General features: G+C 41.4%; 1 protein-coding gene across 4 annotated transcripts in view; it reads right to left on the reverse strand.

Annotated features, from left to right (window-relative positions):
- The window catches only part of MARK3 (MAP/microtubule affinity-regulating kinase 3), a 46,753-nt gene extending 31,637 nt beyond the window's left edge, over positions 1 to 15,116 (reverse strand). For all 4 annotated transcript variants that reach the window (XM_010159464.1, XM_010159463.1, XM_010159462.1 and 1 more), the window contains exons 1-4: positions 14,928 to 15,116; positions 9,083 to 9,136; positions 3,025 to 3,073; positions 2,277 to 2,342 (exon numbers count right to left, since the gene is read on the reverse strand). In XM_010159464.1, coding sequence (XP_010157766.1) covers positions 2,277 to 2,342; positions 3,025 to 3,073; positions 9,083 to 9,136; positions 14,928 to 15,116 — 358 coding nt within the window. The remainder of the gene's footprint in view (positions 1 to 2,276; positions 2,343 to 3,024; positions 3,074 to 9,082; positions 9,137 to 14,927) is intronic.
- Positions 15,117 to 21,395: the final 6,279 nt, after the last annotated feature.

The following is a 21,395-nucleotide window of genomic DNA, read 5'->3' on the forward strand; positions in this document are numbered from 1 at the left end:
ATTATTTACGATAGAAATTGAGCAGCATACTTCAGTATTCTAAATAATAATGACACGTACCCCTTCACAGGCTTTCTGACAAGGGGCTTCCCCTCCCCCTTCCCCAATAATAGCTTCATATAGGAGAACATCAGACGACATTTGTAGATACTATCATACCAGCACTAGAATTTTCCTTTGTGCATGTGTATAAATGCCTTCTACCCAAAATCAGAAATTTTAGCTTTAACCAAGGCTTGGAAGAGGTACCCACAACAATGGTCACAATAATGAGCATGGCAGGACACGCTGACATCACCCATCATGCAACTAACAGATCTGTAACATGCACTGAAAAGGTTTACTCCTGAACAAGCCCAGTGTTGTATGGCTGTGGATGACTAAAGGAAATTACTAAAGCAGTACTAAAGATCTGTTGTGTTTTAGGTTTGGTTTTTTTCCCCCTTTAATCAATCCAGTCATTTTATAGCACGTCAATATGGACTACACATACGGCTGCACATAAAGCTCACTGGCCCATGAAACGCCGACATATTTTTGAGACCATGGCAGATTTTCTCTACTAAAAACCAATAGTCACATACATAAAAACTTCTAAAAATACAGACTAGTACGCTGTTCTAAAAATTCTTGGATAATATGCAAAATTAATAAAAACTTTAGAAGTGGGTCAAACATCTAAATATTCTCTAATGAGCAAGAAAACACTGTTCTGCAGAGAGCTACCTCACAAGGGAAGAGCTGAGTAACTTCACATTTATTTTCTGAAAGAAGCAACCCCACCAGTTTTGAATAAAACACCCAGAGTCATACAGCAGGAAAAGCAACAACTGAGTAATGTGAGGGAATATCAGGATTTTCTACACAACAGCCTTACTTCCCTCTGTAGTGTATTATTTAATACTCAGCACAGATCACGCTCTCAGCTGTATTTCACAGCTGTTTCTTCAAAAACCTTGGAGGAACCAACCTAAACACATCTTCACAATTCATGGAAAATGACATGAGAGAAAGAGTTATCCCCAATTCAGGTGTTGTCACTGTAGCAATACTTTCTTTCATCCTGCAGCCAGACTTTGTATGCATCATGTGTGACCAGTACCCTGATAAAGAGGAAATATGGGAAATGGATGCCTTCCCCCAAGATCACCAGCCATTCTTGTCTTGCCCAACACGGCATATACAAAGGGTACTGCTCACAGCCTTTTAGCCCTGCAAAGGATGTCTCTCTCCATTACCCTAAGAAAGATCCTCACTGCTTTAGAGAACTGCTGTCCCTTCTACCTCCTGGAAGCCAATCACTAGATGGCAACAGGACTTCACTTTCAAGTGCAGTACCATCAAACAGCACAGAGATGCCTCCACAAACACTTGCACTAGTCAGTATTTTAATGGTATTTTACCAACTTTGTTTCTGTTTAGACAAAGCCTGGCTGAGCATTCAGGGAGCTACTAGAAGAAGACATACGCAGAATCATTACCTGAGAGACAGTAATTCATTAAACTTCACATAATGCAACGTCAGAGTCAGAATTCAGTGTTGATTTTGTCTGAAAAGAAGTCTCTGTATCTCTCTCCCAAAGCTAAAGCCTCAACTATTTGAGATTCCCAGCTGCTGATGCTAAAGGGTCACATTGACAAACTGAGTGCTATTAGGTTTTAGCCAGCAAGGAGTAACTTAAGCCTGGATACCTTAATTCTAGCTCTGGTGAAAACATCTGACATTGCATGATGCGCACTTTTCTCCCGCCCCTTGCAATCAGGAATAAACCTAAGTTCTTCCTGAAATGGTGTAAGGCTAAGCCTAACAACTCTGACAGTAGACTGTCTGTGACAAAGACATGTCAACAGTCATCAACACCTAAAAAGCAAAAGTTGTAGTATACATGCTTTTGAAGCAACAGTGAAAGAGTATGTTTCATCTGACCATATTTTACCAAATACCTTACACAGAACAGGACACCAGAGGTAGGGAGCTGAATACAATGAGTTGAAAAGACTGTCATTTGTTAGGAAAGATCGACAGCCCCATAAAGCTTCCCAATAGAGTTGCAAAACAAAGCAAATGTTACTAAGTTCAGTAAGTTCAGATGTTGGTTTTAAAAGCTATAATTATGTTGCCCAAAGAAGTCCCAGAGAACATTAAAGATCTTGCTTAAGATCTTACAGTACAGTGACATGAATATTTGCTGAAAAACGAAACTTTAAAGAAAACAAGTGCTTTCTCCCACATGGCAATTTGTTTACATAAGTCATCACAGCAGAGAGGTACTTACCCCCACTCGCATATTCCATTATTAAATAGAGAGTTTTTTCAGTTTCAATGACTTCAAATAGCTTCACTAGAAAAGAAAACCATTTATTACTCCGTTAACTCATTGCAGAGAAATCTGTCAGAGAAAAACAACCTCAAAATCCCCATTTGCTTGCAGCTTGACACTATCAGACTATCACTCTGAAGAAGCTTTTTTCTGTCTCATGTTCCTAAATGGAAAATACTGTAACACATTTGGTCAACTCATACAGAACAACATTTTCTCAGGAAACAATACTTTGCTTCTGTTACATGGGAAAAGCCGCTAAGTTAAGTAGAACTTGCACAGATTTGAGCTTCCAATAGCCATTTGTATGCCCTGAACTGGCAAGCACAGTGGCAATTGCTGACAGTAACAATATTACATCATTTAAATGTACAACCCTGAACAACTTCCTAACCACTTCTTGGGTTTGGTATATACTTATTTTTTAATGAGAGTTTGAATTCAGTCAAGATCAATATTATACTCAAAAGGAGCAAAATTATCAGCTAGCTAAGCAAACACAATAGTTTGTGTAAAGTGACCGAAATGGTGTGGGTGCTCCCCCCCCACCACCCCACTCTGAAAAAGCATTTATTACTGCTGCTTCACAGTCAACTGACACCCTAGCGCAGAATCACCTTTCAAACTCATACCACAACAATTTTAACAGTGAAAAAGCTAACATTTCTCCAGACTTGAAAGTTATATGAAAGAAACAAGGTACCTATGTTTGGATGATTTAAGATCTTCATTATTCTTACTTCTCTAAAGAGCTGAAATAAACAAACACAAAGTAAGTTAATGAAATAGGAAACGCTCATTCTTCCTAAAGCCTGATCATGTTGTTATACTTAAACACAAAGGGCAAACACTACTATTGGCATTTCAATGAAGATCATTCAGTAAGCACTTATTGGAGGGAAGAGTTAAGTGCCTGCTTCTTTTAACATCCCTCCCCAAACAAACCAACCCTTGAAAACCTGAAGACACCCATAAAGTGCTCCAGCAGAGAGAGTGCTCTTTGAGCTCCAGAGAGAGGGGATCTTAAGCTCTGTGCCAGAAGAGCTTGAAGACCATAAGCCCACGAAGGTTCTTGCTGGCCAGTACATCTCACATGATCTTTCACTCCTTCACAGAAAATACTGTTCCCAAAGTTTCGTGAACCCCCATCAGAGCACCTTCTGATGACCACTTCCTGTTACAGGTTTGACTTCACTCTTCAGTACTTCATTAAATCCATGGAATTACTGTGCTACCACAGCAGCTCACAGGTAAAAAACCAGCTGCTTTTACTGCACAAAAAGCATGTTATCCAACTACACCAGCAAGGAGTATGTTTTAAGGAGATATGGGCCAGCAAGGCTCCCCCTCAGCCCTTCAGAAGCATTCCTGAAGCATCTAGTCCGGCGTCTGTCATTGCGGATCCACCGGTTCTTGCTGATGGACATCCAGCCTCCAGGCTTCCTCCCCAGTACAACACACTGAGCGTATTTGCCAAAATCAATAGGGCAGAACACACTGCTTTCCTGACCTAATAACCACCAGCAGACAGAAGAAACACCATTACTTCAGGGGTACAGTCTCAAAGGGATCAGCCTGCTCCCAGCCCTTTCACCACCCATCTTCCTACACAACAAGATCATGCCACTTCCCTTTATGCAAACACCGATGTTAACCCAGAACAACCCACAAGGCCCAGGAATGAACTTAACAGAAAACCTCACAAAACATACAACTCCCCAGATAAAAACAGTCCATCTCAAGTTTTCTGTTGCAGTTGCTCACCCCAGCGCATCTATTTTGGCAGGATGGGTGGTGAGGGTGTACAACCACCCCTCTGAAGCTACAGGATGAGGTTAGCTCAATGATGCAGCACCCAGAGACCACGTTCTGATTATAAGGACCCTGTTCCCTGCCTCCCAAACACGAATACCCATGTAAAGAGGGTCTTGCCTGAGTAGTTACTCTGGAAGAGTTCAACTCTGCCTGTCACCACAGTAAACTCTGTCCTCCTGCAACTGGACGATAACATGACATTTAACAAACCACAAATGAAAGCAAACTCTATTACTAATCAGCTGAAAACTCTCTTCCACAAAAGACAATTAAAAGATGCACATAAATTCCTGGAGGTATTTAAAAGACGTGCATGTGGTGCTCAGGGCCATGGCTTAGTGGTAGATTTGGCAGTGTTGGGTTAATGGTTGAACTTCATGATCTTAAAGTTGCAACCTAAATGATTCTATGATAAAACCATAACACTAAAAATGCCTCGGGTGTTGTTACTGCAATATAAAACATTGCTTTTAATGTAGCTGGTTAATAGCAGATGAAGTAAAAAGAGTCCCACTTCTCCCAGGAAAGACCCATGATAAAAAATTATTCCAAAAAAACCCTGAAATGCAAATACTGTTGCATTCAGAAAACCAAGAGAATTCTCTTTTCAGGCAGTGCGCTATACAGCAGCCAAGTGGGTAGATCTTCTCCCTCTGCAGCTCCCACCATGCCAGCCCAAGACTCTAGAGGGTTGACATTCTTAAGCCTCAATTATTTTCTAACAGCATGCTTCAAAAAGCAGGTGTAATCAAGTGGTTTTATCATAAACCTAACACCAACTTCTACAGGAATACCAGTAATGTAACAGATCATATTGAACTTAATGTAAAGAGACTGAGGCAGAACGAAAGTCTGCAGCTCCACAGGAATGCAGACATGGGAGAAAAGAGTTTTGTAAATATGAGATAACAGCACTGTTATTAGCAGCGAGGAAGCAAAAAGTGCTGCTGCAAGATCTGCCTCGGGTCAGATTTCAGATAAAGTGAAGACATTTAATATGGCTACACGGATTACTAATGACTCAAAAATCTGTAGGTGTGCTTACTCAATAAAAGACAGAAAAGTGAAATGTAGGAAACAAACAGAAAACCACCAAAGAGTCAATGAAAGAAAACCCTTGTGCCTTTGTCTCTTTTAATAAAAGACTGGGGGTGGGGAAATCACAATTTGGACACCAGTTGTTCTAATCATTCTCTGCTTTCTGATGGTTCTGTAAAAGCTGAGGTGTTGGTGTAACATCAGAAGACCTAATGTGAAGGTTCTCAATACAGAAAATAATTTTCTTAGTTTTAGGGACTTGTCATAAGGAGCCTATAAAGGAAGATAATCAACTGAAAACAGTGCTTATCTGTTCCATTTCTAATACAGAGATTAAAAACTAACCCCAACTTGCTGAACGGCTCATTTTCCATCAACAGGAGCTCTACAAATGTTTCTAGGCAAAGACAAACATCCTTAGTCTGCCAAACAAATGGCTTTCAGCTTTGTTGTGGTCTAGTCCTTTGACTGTGAGCCATGTTAGATCCAGAGAAAGAATTACATGCAATTAATGCTGCTAGCTGACAAACTGAGCAAAAAAACCCTAACAAACCAGCAGTGGAAGCAGAGACACATACTGAGTAACAACCCGGAATCAGTGTTACTTGAATTTTATTATGCTGACACATCCAATCCAACAAAGGAGTGGAGGAAAGAAGGACCCATCTTTGAAGCCAACTCTTTGAACAGACCGAAAGACAGTTTTCTTCTAAGTGTTCACTGTTGCAAGAGTTTGGGTAACAAATTCCCTGAGAAGTACTGAGAAAACCTGCTAAAAAGCAAGTCAGCACGCTGGTCAGATAGAGAGCACCAACACATCCTGGCCTCCTTCGCCCCAAAGTGCGGGGGCTTTTCACTAGATGGTATCCTGAGCCAGCTCAAGCTCCACATGCGTGTTAGGCTACTCTGGCTAACTGCTCACTGAAACATGCCCTAGATACTATTAGGAGCCTCAAGCAGGAAGCTTTACACAATACAAATTTGCCTCAAACTAAGCACAACTAAAAGACGTAAAACACTTGTCACAAACAGAAAAGCCCGGGCATTTCAATTTCTTACCCTTTCTTTGCAGTTTTTAAAATACTGATTGCTCAGAAAGGACACAATTCAGGTTAAAACTCTAAAGCTTTAACAAAAAAATGGCCCAAACAAGTGGCAAAACATCTGCACACAATGAACAACAATATTTGGCTACGGAGCCAAGTTCTAAAAAAGGAAAACGACAAGTGATTTACTGCTATTACATGGGCTTGGTAAAAAAAAAAACAACTTACATATAATGGCATTGCTAATTCAAAAGAAAAAAACAAACAGCTATTTTTTTTTTTGTCCAGGAGGAAGTGAACTACTGTGGCATCAGCAAGACCGATCCTCACTGGAACCGGGTACACAAGTACGTTTGTGGAGAACAGTGATTATGACTAACACTGCCACCATGGGAAAAAAGCCCTAAGAATTCCCTTTTCTTTCAAAGCAGGGAAGTACTGCTTGCAGTTTCCTCTTCGCTAAGCAAGGGCAGCAGGGTAGTAATTAGGTCCTAAACCAACAGTTAAGAGTAGCTGCATGTGGCTACCACAGACTTCCTCAGCAGCAGACAAGAAACCTGACTCTTCCAAAGAGCTGCTGAATACTGAGCTGTCAGGACTGCAGCCGCCAGAGCTTACTGCAAGGGCATACCGAGAATTACTGCTCCAGAAAGCAAAGCAAGTCCTGAGCAAGGTTAACTTCTTCCTGGCAGCTGAAGTATTGGTGTGGAAGACGTATGACAAAGAAATCAGAACCAGCAGCCTTGATCACCATTTGTTTCCCCACCTAAGGATGACTAGGGTTTGCAGCTACACGGCAGCTGAGACACTATACACCACACCCTCTTCTCGACACGGCCCTTCCCTCCCCACCATACCTCAAATATTTTATCGCTCTCTCCAGAAGTGCAAGACCAGAAGCACTTCCATCTCGGCTTCCCCTGCGTCTACAGGTCGCGTGCGCAGTTGGCTTCAAACGCGCTGAGGCTACGGCACTGCTGACAGCGCCACGGGAAAAGGGGCCAGAGTTTGAAAAAAAAAAAAAGCGCCTTAATAAAGCAAAATCGGTTCAGTAATGCACTGTGTGTTTGCTCTGCTTACTATGTCAAGCAGGCATTTAATTGTCAGAAAATTAGTTTCAGCGTTTGAGCCGAGAACATGACATATTTTGCTAATTTTTTTCTGTGCTTATAGAACAAGTGAGTTTCGAGAGGTGAGCACATCAGCAACCTCACTCTCCAAATTTGATCTGATTTCTACCCTGCTATTTTGTACTACTCGTCCAGACTCCCATTTAAGAAACACAGCAACAGACACGACCAATTTACAAATCACACTTCATAATCTGATTTTATAAATTGTAAGTAAAAATGAAATTACAACAGATGCAGGGACCTGAGTGGACACTGAGCAGGCTGAAACCCAGGAACCAAAGAGACAACAAGCACACTTCCGGCTTGTGGCCTTGCCAACGCAACACCTGAGACTTGGAAAAGGTTTCCTTTGTACCTGAGTATGAGCTCCAGCTAGCATTATGGCCCAATCCCAAAATAACACCACCTGAAAGATTAAGATTTTACATTTTTGTCTGAAAACATGGCCTCTCTACTTTTCCCTGACCATTCTTCCCATGCCCTGACCCCTCCCTTCACATCACACAGCTTTTGTTTCTCTACCAAGTGCTTCTAGCACTTCACCTTTTTTTCAGGTATTCCAAGCTGCACAGATCGGCCACAAATCACCTTTATCTAATCCATCATATTACCTAATTTGCATTTCATTTCCTCCCTGCCTAGCCCAGAAACTGCCAATAACCTCAGGGATTAAACTGAAAAAAATGCTGAGAAAACTGCAACCACATCATTTGCTTCCACCTACAGAGTCAGTAGGAAGTTGCCACCTGCTCAGACGACGGAGCCTTTCTTCTCTAGGTTATTCTTTGTCTCTCACCCAAACCATACAATGTAAGAACTTGTGTGTTTTTCCAGTTTACTTTTGCACCATTAATTCTGATTTAAAAAAAAAACCCACAACCATCTTGTCACACAATCTTTTCAGTATTTGCATAAAATCCAAATGTGTATATTCTCCAGTTTACTCTGGTCATGCTATTTCATTCCGTTTGCAGGTGAACTCTGGGTATTCTCTCATTCAAACAGAAACATTGCAAGGAGCTTTTTTATCCAAGTGCTCAAAAGTAAATAAAAAGCCTTTGACTACAGCACTTAAAAGGACAGAGATAGCAAAGTCCTAGGTAAAAGTGACATTTTAATGTACTTCCTGCAGGCACTCCAAAGCAGACTGGTTTGCTTGATGAAAGAGTAGGATTTATCACTACTTGCTAAAATAGATAAGGCGATACAGCTGTAACAGCACATTAAACATTTGAGACTAGAGGGAAGAAACCAGAATAGCCATGCTCCAATTTGTTCCATAAAACCACAGCACCTTTGCTGCTGCAAACTATGTGGAAGGCAGAGACACTGCCTGGCCTTCAGGCCAGAGGCAGCATTTCCAAGGCCAGTTTAAGAGGTCAGAACATAAGCTTTGTATTTCTAAGTTTAACAAAGTGACCAGCACAGAGAAGACATGGGAGCATGACACCCAACCACGAACATCCTCCCTACAGAGCTAGCTATGCTTGGGAGACAAAGGAAGTGGCTAACACCACTGTTTTCTCAGCCTACAGGTCTGTATGAGTTCATCTTGAAGAACTGCAGGGCTGTCAAAAATATCTGTTACAAACTGGTTATTAAATAGTCACATGTGTGCAAGGTACGCAGTGTTTCAGATTCTGCAGTGCAGGCATTCAGGGTTAATGGGAGGAGGTGTTGAAACCAAACAAGTTACAATACAGTTGAAAGATCAAATGTAAACACCTACCTTTTGTAGACTAGTTGGGTTCAGCTGTGTCTTGTCAATTATTTTTATGGCAACCTAAAGGCAGAGTTCACAATCAGTATTTTCCACGTGAACAATGCAGCGTTATTACAAGATGGTCAAACCCAGCAATAGAAATGGAAAACATGAAAATTACACAAAGACAACTTAAGTTTCTCCAGCAAACTATAAACTTGCATTTAAACTAAAAAAAAAAAAAAAAAAAATTTGGAATTAATAGCTAGTGTAATTTACAACAGGAGAGTGGGAAACCCTGAGTATTCGAAGCGTAAAGAGGAGAAGCTCACTTAGTCTTTTGCTTGACATGAAGACCATCACACTTACTACAGTGGAAGCTCCAACACAGACAGTGCCCCAACAGAGAGCAGTGTGCCTACAGGGAATGTTTACACAGCATAATTACACAACAGATTACACAGGACTGACTGGGCATTGGCAGTTTGTGAAGATGCTACTGAAAGCAGAGATTTCAGAACAAATTGCAAATAATTCCACACAGATTTTGCAAGAACTAAATTCACTGACTATTTGTATTGATTTGCTCCCCAATAGATATGAAATTTCAATCAATATGAAATCTCAATTTCATAATTGTCAAACGGTTTGGACAAGTTCACTCCTTTACTGGTTCTCATCTTTTCAGTAAATACTGCATCGAAACATAAAAGAACTAAATTAGTATTCCACAAAATAATCAAAAGAGGAATTCAGTGCCATGTTAACTAGTCAGAACCTGAAGATTTGAGGCAATGACCAGGCAACAGAGATGAGCTTGAGTGCAATGCAACTTGGATACAAGATGAGTTAAAGCAGGAAATGGGAATCTTTCTAGGTTTACATGCCAATTGGTATTTTTCCTTTCTAAATTAGAGACTAAACATACCAGAAAAAACTCTGCAGAAGCCAAGGAAATGGTGCCTCCCAAAGAGGCAAGAAGCTGCAACTCAGCTGATCATAATACCTCAGCGGCGTGAAGCAAGGGCTTTCAAATCCCCTTGAAATTTTGGCTCAAACAGCAGATGCTGCTCCTTCCCATGCCACGGCTCCCACTTCCCTGCATCACTCAGTGCTTTGTCATCTCATTAACGTGGGGTTGGCAACATACGGAATAAAGAGTATCTTATACCAACGCAATTTTATTTCCCTAAACGGATGGATCATGATGGAGATGGTAAGAGGGGAAGAGTGTGCCATGCTTGGATGCATCACATGATTCTGTGATGGCCATGGTGTTTTCTGAAACCGAGATTCAAGATTTATCTTGAGCCCTTCTAGATGCAAGATACAATGAGATGTCACCAAGAAGCCATCTAATAATACTTTTGCTTTGGGGAGTATTTTCTTCTAAGGTATGCTACTAAATTAAAGATCTCTCTTGCCCAAGGCAAAATTCCATTGCAAAACCTCGAGAAATCACTTCAAAAATACAAGCAAGAGATAAACACACTAAGCAATAGGTATTTTTATATTAGCAGCTGTCTATGAAACCAAGAAAGATTTTTATCTCTACCTATACACCTGTTGAACTATTGTTACGAAGGCAAAGTTATTCACGACCTGCAATCTCTTATAAATCCATGCTGGATGTAGAGTGACCACTGCCTTTTTCAACAGCACAATGTTATCTCAAAGTCACCTTGTCCCCCAAGACCACTCATGACCAGAACACAGCCATTTGCTCGGCAAAACCTCAGAAATGGAATTGCGTTGAGCTGTACCATCCTGGTCAATCTATGAAAGATGTAAACTTGTTTCAACCCATGAAGTTTTAAGATAATTGGTTTCCACAAAACACAGCCCACCTCTCCCGCTGCAAATTGGTGCCAGATGATCAGAGAGGTTGACGCTGGCAAACAAATTCAGCCCTGGAGATACACGGAAGGTACCTCAGTTCTCTGAAAGGCAGACTCACAGGCCTGTTCAGCGCGCTAATTATAGCCTCAAAGGCAGGATGAATCAAGAGAATTCCTACCCACATGAACACTGAGAGTACAATGTGCTAACACTGACTTTGAGAGCTTCAACCCATCATCAGAACAGGGAGCAATTTCAAGTGCCTTGATAAGGTCCCCAAATCACAAGCAAAGGCAGCCTGCCCTCAAGAATAGTTCTGATAAGCCCGAGAAAGAAAACCCTCCATTTTACTACACACAGTTAATAAAGCACCAAATTGCCTTCCAAAGCAGAAACGCTGCTGTCCTTGCACAGAGGGAACGTGGAACGATTTCAAGCACTGTGTGCTATGGCCAGTGTTGAAGAATGCAAATCTACCTATGCCGTTACACCGCTGCATCGGCCACGAGACTGTGTAAGATCGTTCGGAGACTTAAAATTAACTTTGCTTTCACCATTCACAATAACATGACTTAAAACATTCCTCCTACATTGCTTTAACTCCCTTATTCAAGCCATCAGAAAGAAGCTGAGACACTGTGCAAACTGGCCAAACCGCTACCATTCAGAATGCTTTCTCCCTCTTAAATTTCACTTTTTCCAAGGGAAGAACAGAAAGAAGATGACAATAGATTCCTTGGAGTCAGACTTGGATCCTGAAAGAATCCCATCTCACTAGGAAACCTCAGTTGCCTGGCTATTAACTGAACACATGCCTTTAATGAACAGAAGGATGCATGTATTTTTGGCTGTGATTCCAAACCACCTCAGTAATAGTAAAAGGTAGTTTTATCTTTTAGATTAACATTGGCAAGTATGGAAAACTTGTCAGAGGAAACAACCTTCGACAAATTACAGCAGAAAATGCACGGCTTAAAGTCAAAGAATTAGCAAAAGCAGATTTACCATGAAGATTTTTGCTTTTGAAAGGGCAGACAGACTACAACTAATACTCTCCCAGGCAGAGGATCTCCAAGGTGTGTGTTTCCAAACACCAGCTCTAGGGCAGCGAAGCTAACCCTCCCTCCATACCTCTACAGTGAGCAGGCAGCTATGCACTCCCTGGCAGGACAACTCAACCCCCTCAAGTTAGGCTGATGCTCCGGTCACCCCCTGAAGAGCTAAACATTGCTCCATTTTTGTAATTTGAGGCTGGGCTCTCATCATACATCCTGCATACAAACTAAATACGGAAATGAAAGAGAGTCCTGGAACTTACTCCAGTTGGACACATGAAAGCTGTATCTCAAGCAACAGGAAAATAGTGAAGGCCTCCAGATGTAAGGAGATGAGCAACCACCCTAGAAGAATGCTTGAGCAAACATACCCTCCTCCCAAGAAGTAACAGAAAAGTGCTGATCTGCTGCATGATTTAGACATTAATCAGCACAGAGATAGGAAGAAGGAATTGCCATAAAGTGAAACTGAACCAGACACTTAAAGGGACATGGAATAAGAAGTAAGGTTCAAACACAGCAAGGACACAGTAGAGATGAAAACTCATTTATGTGTGACTCCCAAAATTATTTTATTTTAGGTTTTGGTACATAAGATGGAAAAAAGAGTAGGAACAAAGACAGGACAGCCAGCAGCAATGAGTGTGTGAAGCAGGAAATCACAAATTCAGGAAGATGAGTGCCGTCTGGCTGGGGGCAGGCTAAGAACATTATCCCAGAATTCTTAAAGAGCAGCAGGTTTTTCCCTTTAAGGTGGGGGGAGCATTCTTGTAGCAGAGATTTCTACCATCTGTCAAGACCAAAATGGCAGCACAGGTTTAGCAATTATCAGACTTCGCTTTTTTTTCTAGAGGAGCCACTAAACACAAAATTCTTAAGCCTGAAACGTGCAACAGAAAAAAGGGGAAGAAACAGAAGGGTTAAATGCAACATATTTTCCTACAGTGAACTGTGCCCAATGGAAAGACACAAGATATGACTATCTGGACTATTGTAAAGCCTCATCTGGGAGGATGCATAGAAACTATTGAAATAGATAAGGTGAAATGTGCACAGAGCTTTTTTAATTAAATAAAAAGCCTAAAGAGATACCAGGTTCGAAATAAATAAGATTTTCAAGTAAAGACGTGGGACCAATCTTGTTTAATATCTGTATCAGCAGCCTTGGCATGGGAAGTCAAGCCATAATGATTAAGTTGAAGAAGTTAAGAGGCACCATCAAATACAATGGAAAACCGATATAAACAACCTTGGCATGAGTTAGCAAAAAAAGCGAGAATCAACAAAGTAGAAAGTGCTGCTGCCAACCAAAAAATCATCAGTGTGACAGCCATGAAAAAGGTTAGCATAATCTAAAGATTGATCAGATAAATACTTCTGTAAGGGCAAGGGTAAATTAATGACACCGGGGAAATTGTTATTCAGAACACTGTGAACAATTCTGGTCATACACATCTAAAATATGTCATTATCAGTGCTGTACAGTTCACCTAGCAAGAGGAGCAGCTTTTACTCACCTCTCTTACAAAGAGAAAAGGAAGCTTAAAACACCTTCAAGATATTTCTACAAAACTAGCTTAATCATTCCCTTCAAAGGAATGCCACTCATTCTAGGTAACCAGCACCAGTGGCCACATCTTTGAAAGTATTTATGCCCTGAACTGACTGAATGACATCTATTCCATGAGACCTAAAGAAACTTAGGACTTAAATTTTTCCAAATTTAGCCAGAAACTTCACACTGTCACTTTGTTGACATTTCAAACAAAAATAATGAACCAGAGGTCAACACAGTTATATGCAGCTAAAAGAAAACGTACTTGCATTTTTGCAAAGCAGTGCGTGACACAACACCTATCTCCAACTCCTATGCCTACAGTAACAGCACAGAAATACTAACCATGTTCTTGCACTTCCTGTGTTAAGTAGCAGTAAAAAGAGGAGGGGCTTAAGTGGAAAGCAATTAATCAAAAACGTTGCCTACAAATGAGCACTGACTTTAACACCAGAAGACAGCTGCTGATCCCTGGAACTGTCAGCTTAAAAATAATGATTATCCCCTCTGTTCCTCCTAGTGCTACTGAGCTCCATGTTAGCTCAGAAAAAAGAAATTCCCTCAAAGCGCTGCAGTCAGCCACAGAGGTTTCTTTAAAAGCCCTTGTTCGTATCGGCAAACATTTACTTCATCGGACAGGTTTGGCAAGAAAAGGTCAACAAGGTGTTTCTCCCTCTTTCGGTATGCAGAGTTGCTATTAATACAACAGCACCAAGAAAAACCTCCTTGTAACAAGCAAACAGGACTATAGCTCACCAGAGCAGAACATCATTAAGTACAAGTTATTAATTACATTGCAATGGCATGCAGAAACTAATTATGGAGCTGAGTTAGACACTATAAAGAGATACTAGAGCAAGCTTGCCTACACCACACAACACCAAAGCAACAGACACACAGACTGGCTCTGAACAAACTGGTGTGTCATCCCAAGGCTGCCCAGCACTGCAGACACAAGCAGAACTCTCGCGAGATACATTGCTTTGGCAAGAAAATACTACTTTTGGGCTACTCGGACCATAATCAAGATGTATTACCTCTCATTCCTGACTTGCCCTCCAACAGAGCCCTGCACCATGCAGTCTAGACACACCAAGTGGCAGTTTTCCAATACGTCTATTTAATTGCTATATATTGAGCCCTTTTTGGGGAATGGAAGATTTAGCTGAGAATTCTAGTAGTAAACCTGAACACAATTCTGTTGGACAGGGATTTGTCAAAAATGCAAATTAAAGAGACCATTTTCAGGAGAAATTGTTTTGTAACCATTACTAAAAAAACAGTTTTCCATTTCTGTTTTTTCCTACACCAGTTGCAGTATGTCTAGTAAAATGTGCTACATGTTCACAGACTTAGAAGATGCTATTCTGAGAACCTTCACACCTACTGCAATTCACTACTGTTTACATCCATACCACTTTACCTCTCTGCCAGTTAGGATGTGCCTTGCCAGTTTTACTTTTGCAAAATTCCCCTTTCCAATCGTTTTAAGGAGTCTGTAATTTCCAATATGAGGCTGCTCATCTGCGCAGGAAGCTATAGAGTTCCTGCAGCGAGCTCCAGAGCGCCCAGTTCGAGAGGAAACTTCCTGCCGTCCGTCTCCAAGGGACATGTGCTGCAATGAAAACATACACAGATAAGGCTGAGAAACACAGACAAAACACATCAATGACAAGAAGCACACAGCATTCAAAACCATTAGCAACTCCTTTTAAGAAACCTTCAAAGGGTCCAACTCGAGCTTCAGATTCATGCTGAACTTTGCCCTGATGCGGACAATAAAAAGGCTCCCAGTTCATAACCCAATACCCATTTCATCACCTGGTAAAGACCAAGTGGAACATCACCTGGACTGCAGTAGTAGTTGAACATTTTTAAGTAACTTACATGGCCTGCCAAATCAGTTACGGAATACGGAGGTGTTTGATATTATTCCCCATTTGCGTTACTGTAACTACAGCAGGAAAGCCTTTGGAAAGGAGACATGAACAAAGCTTTTCCAAAAGCACACAAAGTGTTCACCCTTACCGGACAGTTTAAAACTACTGATAAAATAATAAAAGTTGGGGTTTTTTCCTCTTGTACTAGACTCCTTTTCTAGAAAACCTCATGACTGAAAATACCCAGAACAAGGGAAATCTCCTTAATGTACAGAAACCTCAGATATTAATAGGTTGAGCATCAGTTACAGAGATCTGAGATACTGTCTGCAATCTGTTAAGTTCCTTTTACTCAGTTTCTCTGAACAGCTACTAATTGTAAAAATGAATGCGTATGTATCAGACCTATAACCTTCTTTATTAATTAAATCGCATGGTTAAGATAACAGTATTTTTAAATTTCCTGATAGCCTGTTTATAAAAGAGCAGGTCCCCTCATGCCCCTTAGCTCTCAACTCATGGTTGAGGTCTACACACCAGCTTCGCCAATTAAAGTATTAGAAATACTCAGTAGCCTGCAAAAGTGGAGTCAATGTCTGGCTACACAGAAGATGACAGGCTAAATTAACAGTCATCCCAGAAATCCCAGATCTTGCTCTTCTACTACTCTTACTGAAAGCCAACAGGGACAACCAAAAATCTGGCATACAGCAACACCTGGTCTGAAAAATCACCGTAGCATAAGGATGCGAGATCATAACTCAAGATGTAACCACCCTGGTACGGACACAAAGGAACAAATCCATGCCTGCGCAACACTTGGCGGGCTTCACACTCTGTTTAATAACCTGATGTAACCTTGTGGCCACATACTCTGGCATCTTAAGTTCCTTGGTTTGTTAATTTGAGTGCAACAGCTGTGATCAAATTATTTTTAAAAACACATTCATTCCATTTAAGAAATACTACTGATAGAACTCTACGGCTGTTTCAACAGTTACTATTTTAAAAAGCCACCACACACACAGTGTAGTACATGTAGTATTCTACTATCAATCTGCCTTTAACTTCTTACTGCTGGAGTACTGCGCTGTCACCGGATTTGTACTTCCCATATAGGTACTTGATTACTATGAACACATTACCCCCTCACTTCAATAACATGTATATATCTAACTCCCTAAACAGGCTGCTGTAAGGCTGATTAAAGACAAGAAAACATCTCTCGTGGTTCTTTTCAGAACCCTTTCCTATTTTTCCAACATCTTTTTGTGGGTGTCATGCTAGAACTGGACATGCCATATCAATAGCAGGGGCAGTAGCACTAAACACAATGATTGCATCTTCTGTTCAACACTCCACTGATTTTACATGGACAGAATTAGCCCTTCTCAGCTGAAGACCACCTGTACCTGACGACCCAACACTGACCCTAACTGGTTTTAAGAATTATTGCTTCCCATTCCCTTACCACACATCATGACTTTTATACCTGGATCCTTACATGCATGACCTCACATTTGGCTAAAGGGAAATGCAAAGCTTCCTTACATGCAGGTTATTACATGTTCCTGGTGATTGGCCCATCCTGCCTTATTTAATATTCCAGCAATCATTATCCTAGTTTGCAGGAGCAGGTTCTTCCAACCCACTAATAAAAGGCACAGGAACAAGAAGCACAGCCATAACAAGAGCCAGTAAAAATTCAATGCTTGATAACAATTCATTGTTGTCAATAGTATCTTGAGACCTGTGACAACTGGGTAAGTGGTCAGTATTTCTGAGGAGAAGGACAAGACCAGTCGCCCAGCTTGAAGGAACTACTAAAGCCAGTGAAATCCGTCATCAACAGTTTCACTATTTTGCATGCCCTTAATGCCAGGCTGGTGATGGTTTTATTTACTCCCGCACGTACTGGCAGAGCAATACCAATCTTCTCCGCTTTCCTAAACTGTGACTTCTAACAAACCTTGCAGCACACAACGCGGAGAACTTCTCTGTCAGCTCCTTCGGTACCTTCAAGTGTCAAGTTATTCAGACCAGCCATAAAAGCGCAGCAACTGCTGATGCTTACATCCTCCTACGTTGCTACCCCCGGTGACCAGGGACCAGGATGTTCTGTATGGGGCCAGAGGGGTATTTCTTGGATGTGCTAGATGAAGGCTCACTTTTAGGTCAAGTACAGTATCCCAGGAATACAGCTGTACTACTTACGTTGCGCTACACTGGGGTGATAACCTACCTCAGAAAAAGTCCCACATCAGGGCTATTTAAACTACAGCCCTCTCACACCTGGGCACATGGCACAGGTGACAGGCTGCTCCAGCCAGAGCCGGCCTGTCTCCGGGCAGGGCTTACTAGCAGAGGCTCTCAGACAGATCCAACAATAAGGTTACTTCTGAACCACACAGCTGACTCTGAAACAGGTTATCTGCATTTGTGCCTTCTCGTGCTTCAACTAACAAACCGTGTTCGACTGAGCTACTTTACAAGGCAGTTAGACACGGGCATCGGGTGCCGTGTATTCCCAAACCAGAGAACCTGTGCACAGGTTAGTCAGAACTGATCTTACTCGTATCCTATTTACATAAACAACATGAGGTAAAAGAAAGACTGTGTTACACGACCAACTTCTATTCCACACAGTAACCCACCCCAGTTAACGCATCTTGAGAGCTTCACCATCCTCTGCTGAGGAATGACTTGCTGTGTCCTATCACTTTGTTCATGCCTGTTAGCTCTGCACGTGAAGGGAGGAATTAACAGCTGTGAACTCGGACTAGCGTTGATAAATATAACACGATCTCCTTGTGTGGAGGTCTGCATTCCCACCCTAACCCAGATCACTTCTTTTCAAGAATATGACCTTTTTCAGCTGTGGCTTTCGATTATCAAGCTGTGTTGTGTGTTCCTAAGCAGTTCATTCAGTTCTCCCCACCTGACCTACTCATAGCCATGTAGCTCTGTAGAAACCTGTCCATTTGCAAGCTTATTTAATTTGGACTTCGTTTCACTGCACGTAAGTAAATCCAGCAGCAAGTCCTTCCTCTGTCAAATACAAGATCATTATATTGAACAGAACACGAGCTTTCTAAAAACTGTACAAAACAGCTTCCCTGTTTCAACATGGATTTTCTTTTGCTTATGGAAATGAAGGCAGAAGAGGGCTTGGTAGCATACAGTACCAGAAGGCATAAACTCAAAACTGAGTAAAAGTGTTTCTCCCACCCAAGTCATGTTCAAGAAGCCATGATAGGCAGATGGGAAGGTAAATGGCGTAAGCAAAAAGTAAAAATATAGATGGTCTAGGAAAAGTTCAAGTCAGGCACTGGCCTGTACAGCATTTGGCTGTACTCAGCTACTTCTCAGGGCAGTTACCTCAGCAGCTACTTTTATGCAACAAAACCATCACCACAGATCAACAGCTCCAATCTCAGCCTGGAGAAATAGCAACAGCATCCTCTGCTCTCTAAACCGAGAGGTAGGTCATTTATCTTTTCCCAAGCAGACCCTCAACTCCGCACTTTTTGCCTCCCTCAACCCCCGACCCTCAACAATTCTGTTCCATTTCAGGCTTTTCTCCCAGGTCCACATATATATGGCTTCAGTAAGAAAGGGTGTTTGTCTTAAAACCATAAAATTTAAAACAAGCATGTGTTTATTTGTTTCCATACACTGTGGTAGGTGAGCTGCATCTCCTGGACATGTGTTCTGTGTAAGGGTAACACTCACTCCTGACACCCACCATGGCTGAGGACTTCCCAAAATGCCCGTCTTCATGCAAAGATGATTATACTGCGGATGGGGAACCGAAGCAAGGAGACTGAATACTCTGTGAGGCTTTAGGCTAGCCAGAGTCACCATTTCTTTTAAAAGAAGTGTCTCCTGAAATCCATTCATGAAAAGAAAGGACTTTATTCCGTGTCTTAGCACGCATCAGGTTCCATTTAAAAATATTTTAAATACTCTAAAGGGTTGGGGTTTGTGAGGTTTTTTGTGGTTTTTTGTACATAGTAGGAGGGTTCTCTAAAAAACTATCCATTTTCAAGCCAACAAGACAACCTCTCTCTCCCTCAAAAAAGAAGCATTGTCCTCCTCCCCCCAGCCCCACCCTGGTATTACTCAACCCAGAAGGAAACGAGTAAAACATCTCCGCTTGCGAGAGACTGAGCCTGAGACCAACTATATTTGGAACACAATGCAAAACCCACCTTTTCGCAAAAGCCTTCCCCCAATGATGAGCCGACATCCTTTCATAGCCAGATAATGATTAGCATGAAGAGAAAGAAAAAGAAAAGAAAGTAAAAAGCTAATGAGGTATGAAGGTGCCAGTAACTGAAACCTTGTTTGGTAGAGGTTCGCTTTATCCACTATCAGTATGATTAGAGATTTCTCAACAGTCAGAGCGTCAGAAGCACAGGGCAGTATCAGAGGTCTCATACTGCTTAAGAAGGTGCCAACAGCAGAGAAAAACCTGGAAGAGACAGAATCTGATATCCATTGCAAGAGCTGAAAAACATTAAGAAATCAGAATGCCCAAGACCTGAAAAAATCCATGTTTGTTTATAGTTAAGTAGGAAGCTTTCCTTCTAAAACAGGGAGGCCAAGTAGTATCAACACTTTTTTTAAAAGCATTTATTTTATACAGTAGTGAAAACTACCTTTTCATCAGCCAAATTAACGAATAAAATGTAAACTTACAGAAGTCTCTAGGAATGATTATTACCTTAGCTGTTACCTCACCTTCGTATGGAATACTACAAAGTGGTATTACAGAATTTCTTGGAAAGCTGTCAGACCAACAACAATACTAATAGCTTCATTCGATTCAGCATTTTTAATTATAATAATAGTAATTAAAAAAATTGCATTTAAAGCCTGTCCCTTACAATGTTAATAATCCAAATATTCCAGGACATGATGACCATTGGAGACACTGAATTGCTTCATGACCCTAACTTGGGCATGCAGCACATAAGTACGTGGTAATTTCTGGCTGCGCACTCCCCACCAGCACTCCTATTTACAGAAGAACTTCCAGGAAACATATCATAGGTTTTTAACACACAAAATTATTTTTACGTATGTGAAGACTAACTTAGGTTGGGGGTTGGGCTAGACATTCTTTAAAAGGTCCCTTCCAACCCAAACCATCCTGTGATCATTTCACTGCAGCCCGCTGTAACAATGTGTTGTATTTTATTTCCCGTTTATCATTAACATCTTTAAGAACATACAGATTGCTGAGTAGTGCTCAGTGCAAGAGAAAAAAGGTAAGCCCTAAGGATATTCACAGAGGTAGCATCTTCTTGCAGAGATACTGTGAAACAGCCCAGCAGGGCACCCTGCGACTGCTGACGAAGGAATTCTACTGAAAAGTCAAAACACAGACTTAACATTTCTGGCACCAGCGCAGAGGTGTCACAGCAAACACTCAACCACAATTATCTATATACCACTTACTGCTCTGGGAATCCCTAAGTCATCATATATTATAAAACACGACATTATTCTCCTGTATTATAAAACAGGAAGACATCAGGTGATGATGTCCTGTACTTGTCCTGACTTTACTTCCCTCCTACCACTGACCAGCGCACAATCAGGGCATGGAGCAAGGCGGATTTGGTCAGACCCAATATTCCAGTGCCGGTGTTTGCATAACCAATTCTTTGGTTCCCGCACATACAATTAAAAGGCAGTTTTTAGACGAGCTTGCTACATGATCAATCTTACAGGTGAATGGTCACGGTTTTTATCTCATGAAATTTTAAACACTCTCCTACAAAGGAAAACGCTATCCAATGTGGCACTGAAGTTGTCAATCCGTGAGGGCAGATCACTGAAGTGTGGTGCAGCCCTACCATTATGGATGCTGTGATCAAGTGGAACAACTGAGAGGGCCTGAACTCGCTGAGGAGACAGACCTTCTGGAAATACATTATAGCTCGTAAAGGAGAGAAAGCACTAATTTGGATGCTCCCGTTGTCAAAAGTGAAGCATTCCCTGCG

The sequence above is a fragment of the Eurypyga helias genome, unplaced genomic scaffold (genome assembly GCF_000690775.1).
Source record: "Eurypyga helias isolate BGI_N326 unplaced genomic scaffold, ASM69077v1 scaffold32469, whole genome shotgun sequence".
Lineage (NCBI taxonomy): Eukaryota > Metazoa > Chordata > Aves > Eurypygiformes > Eurypygidae > Eurypyga > Eurypyga helias.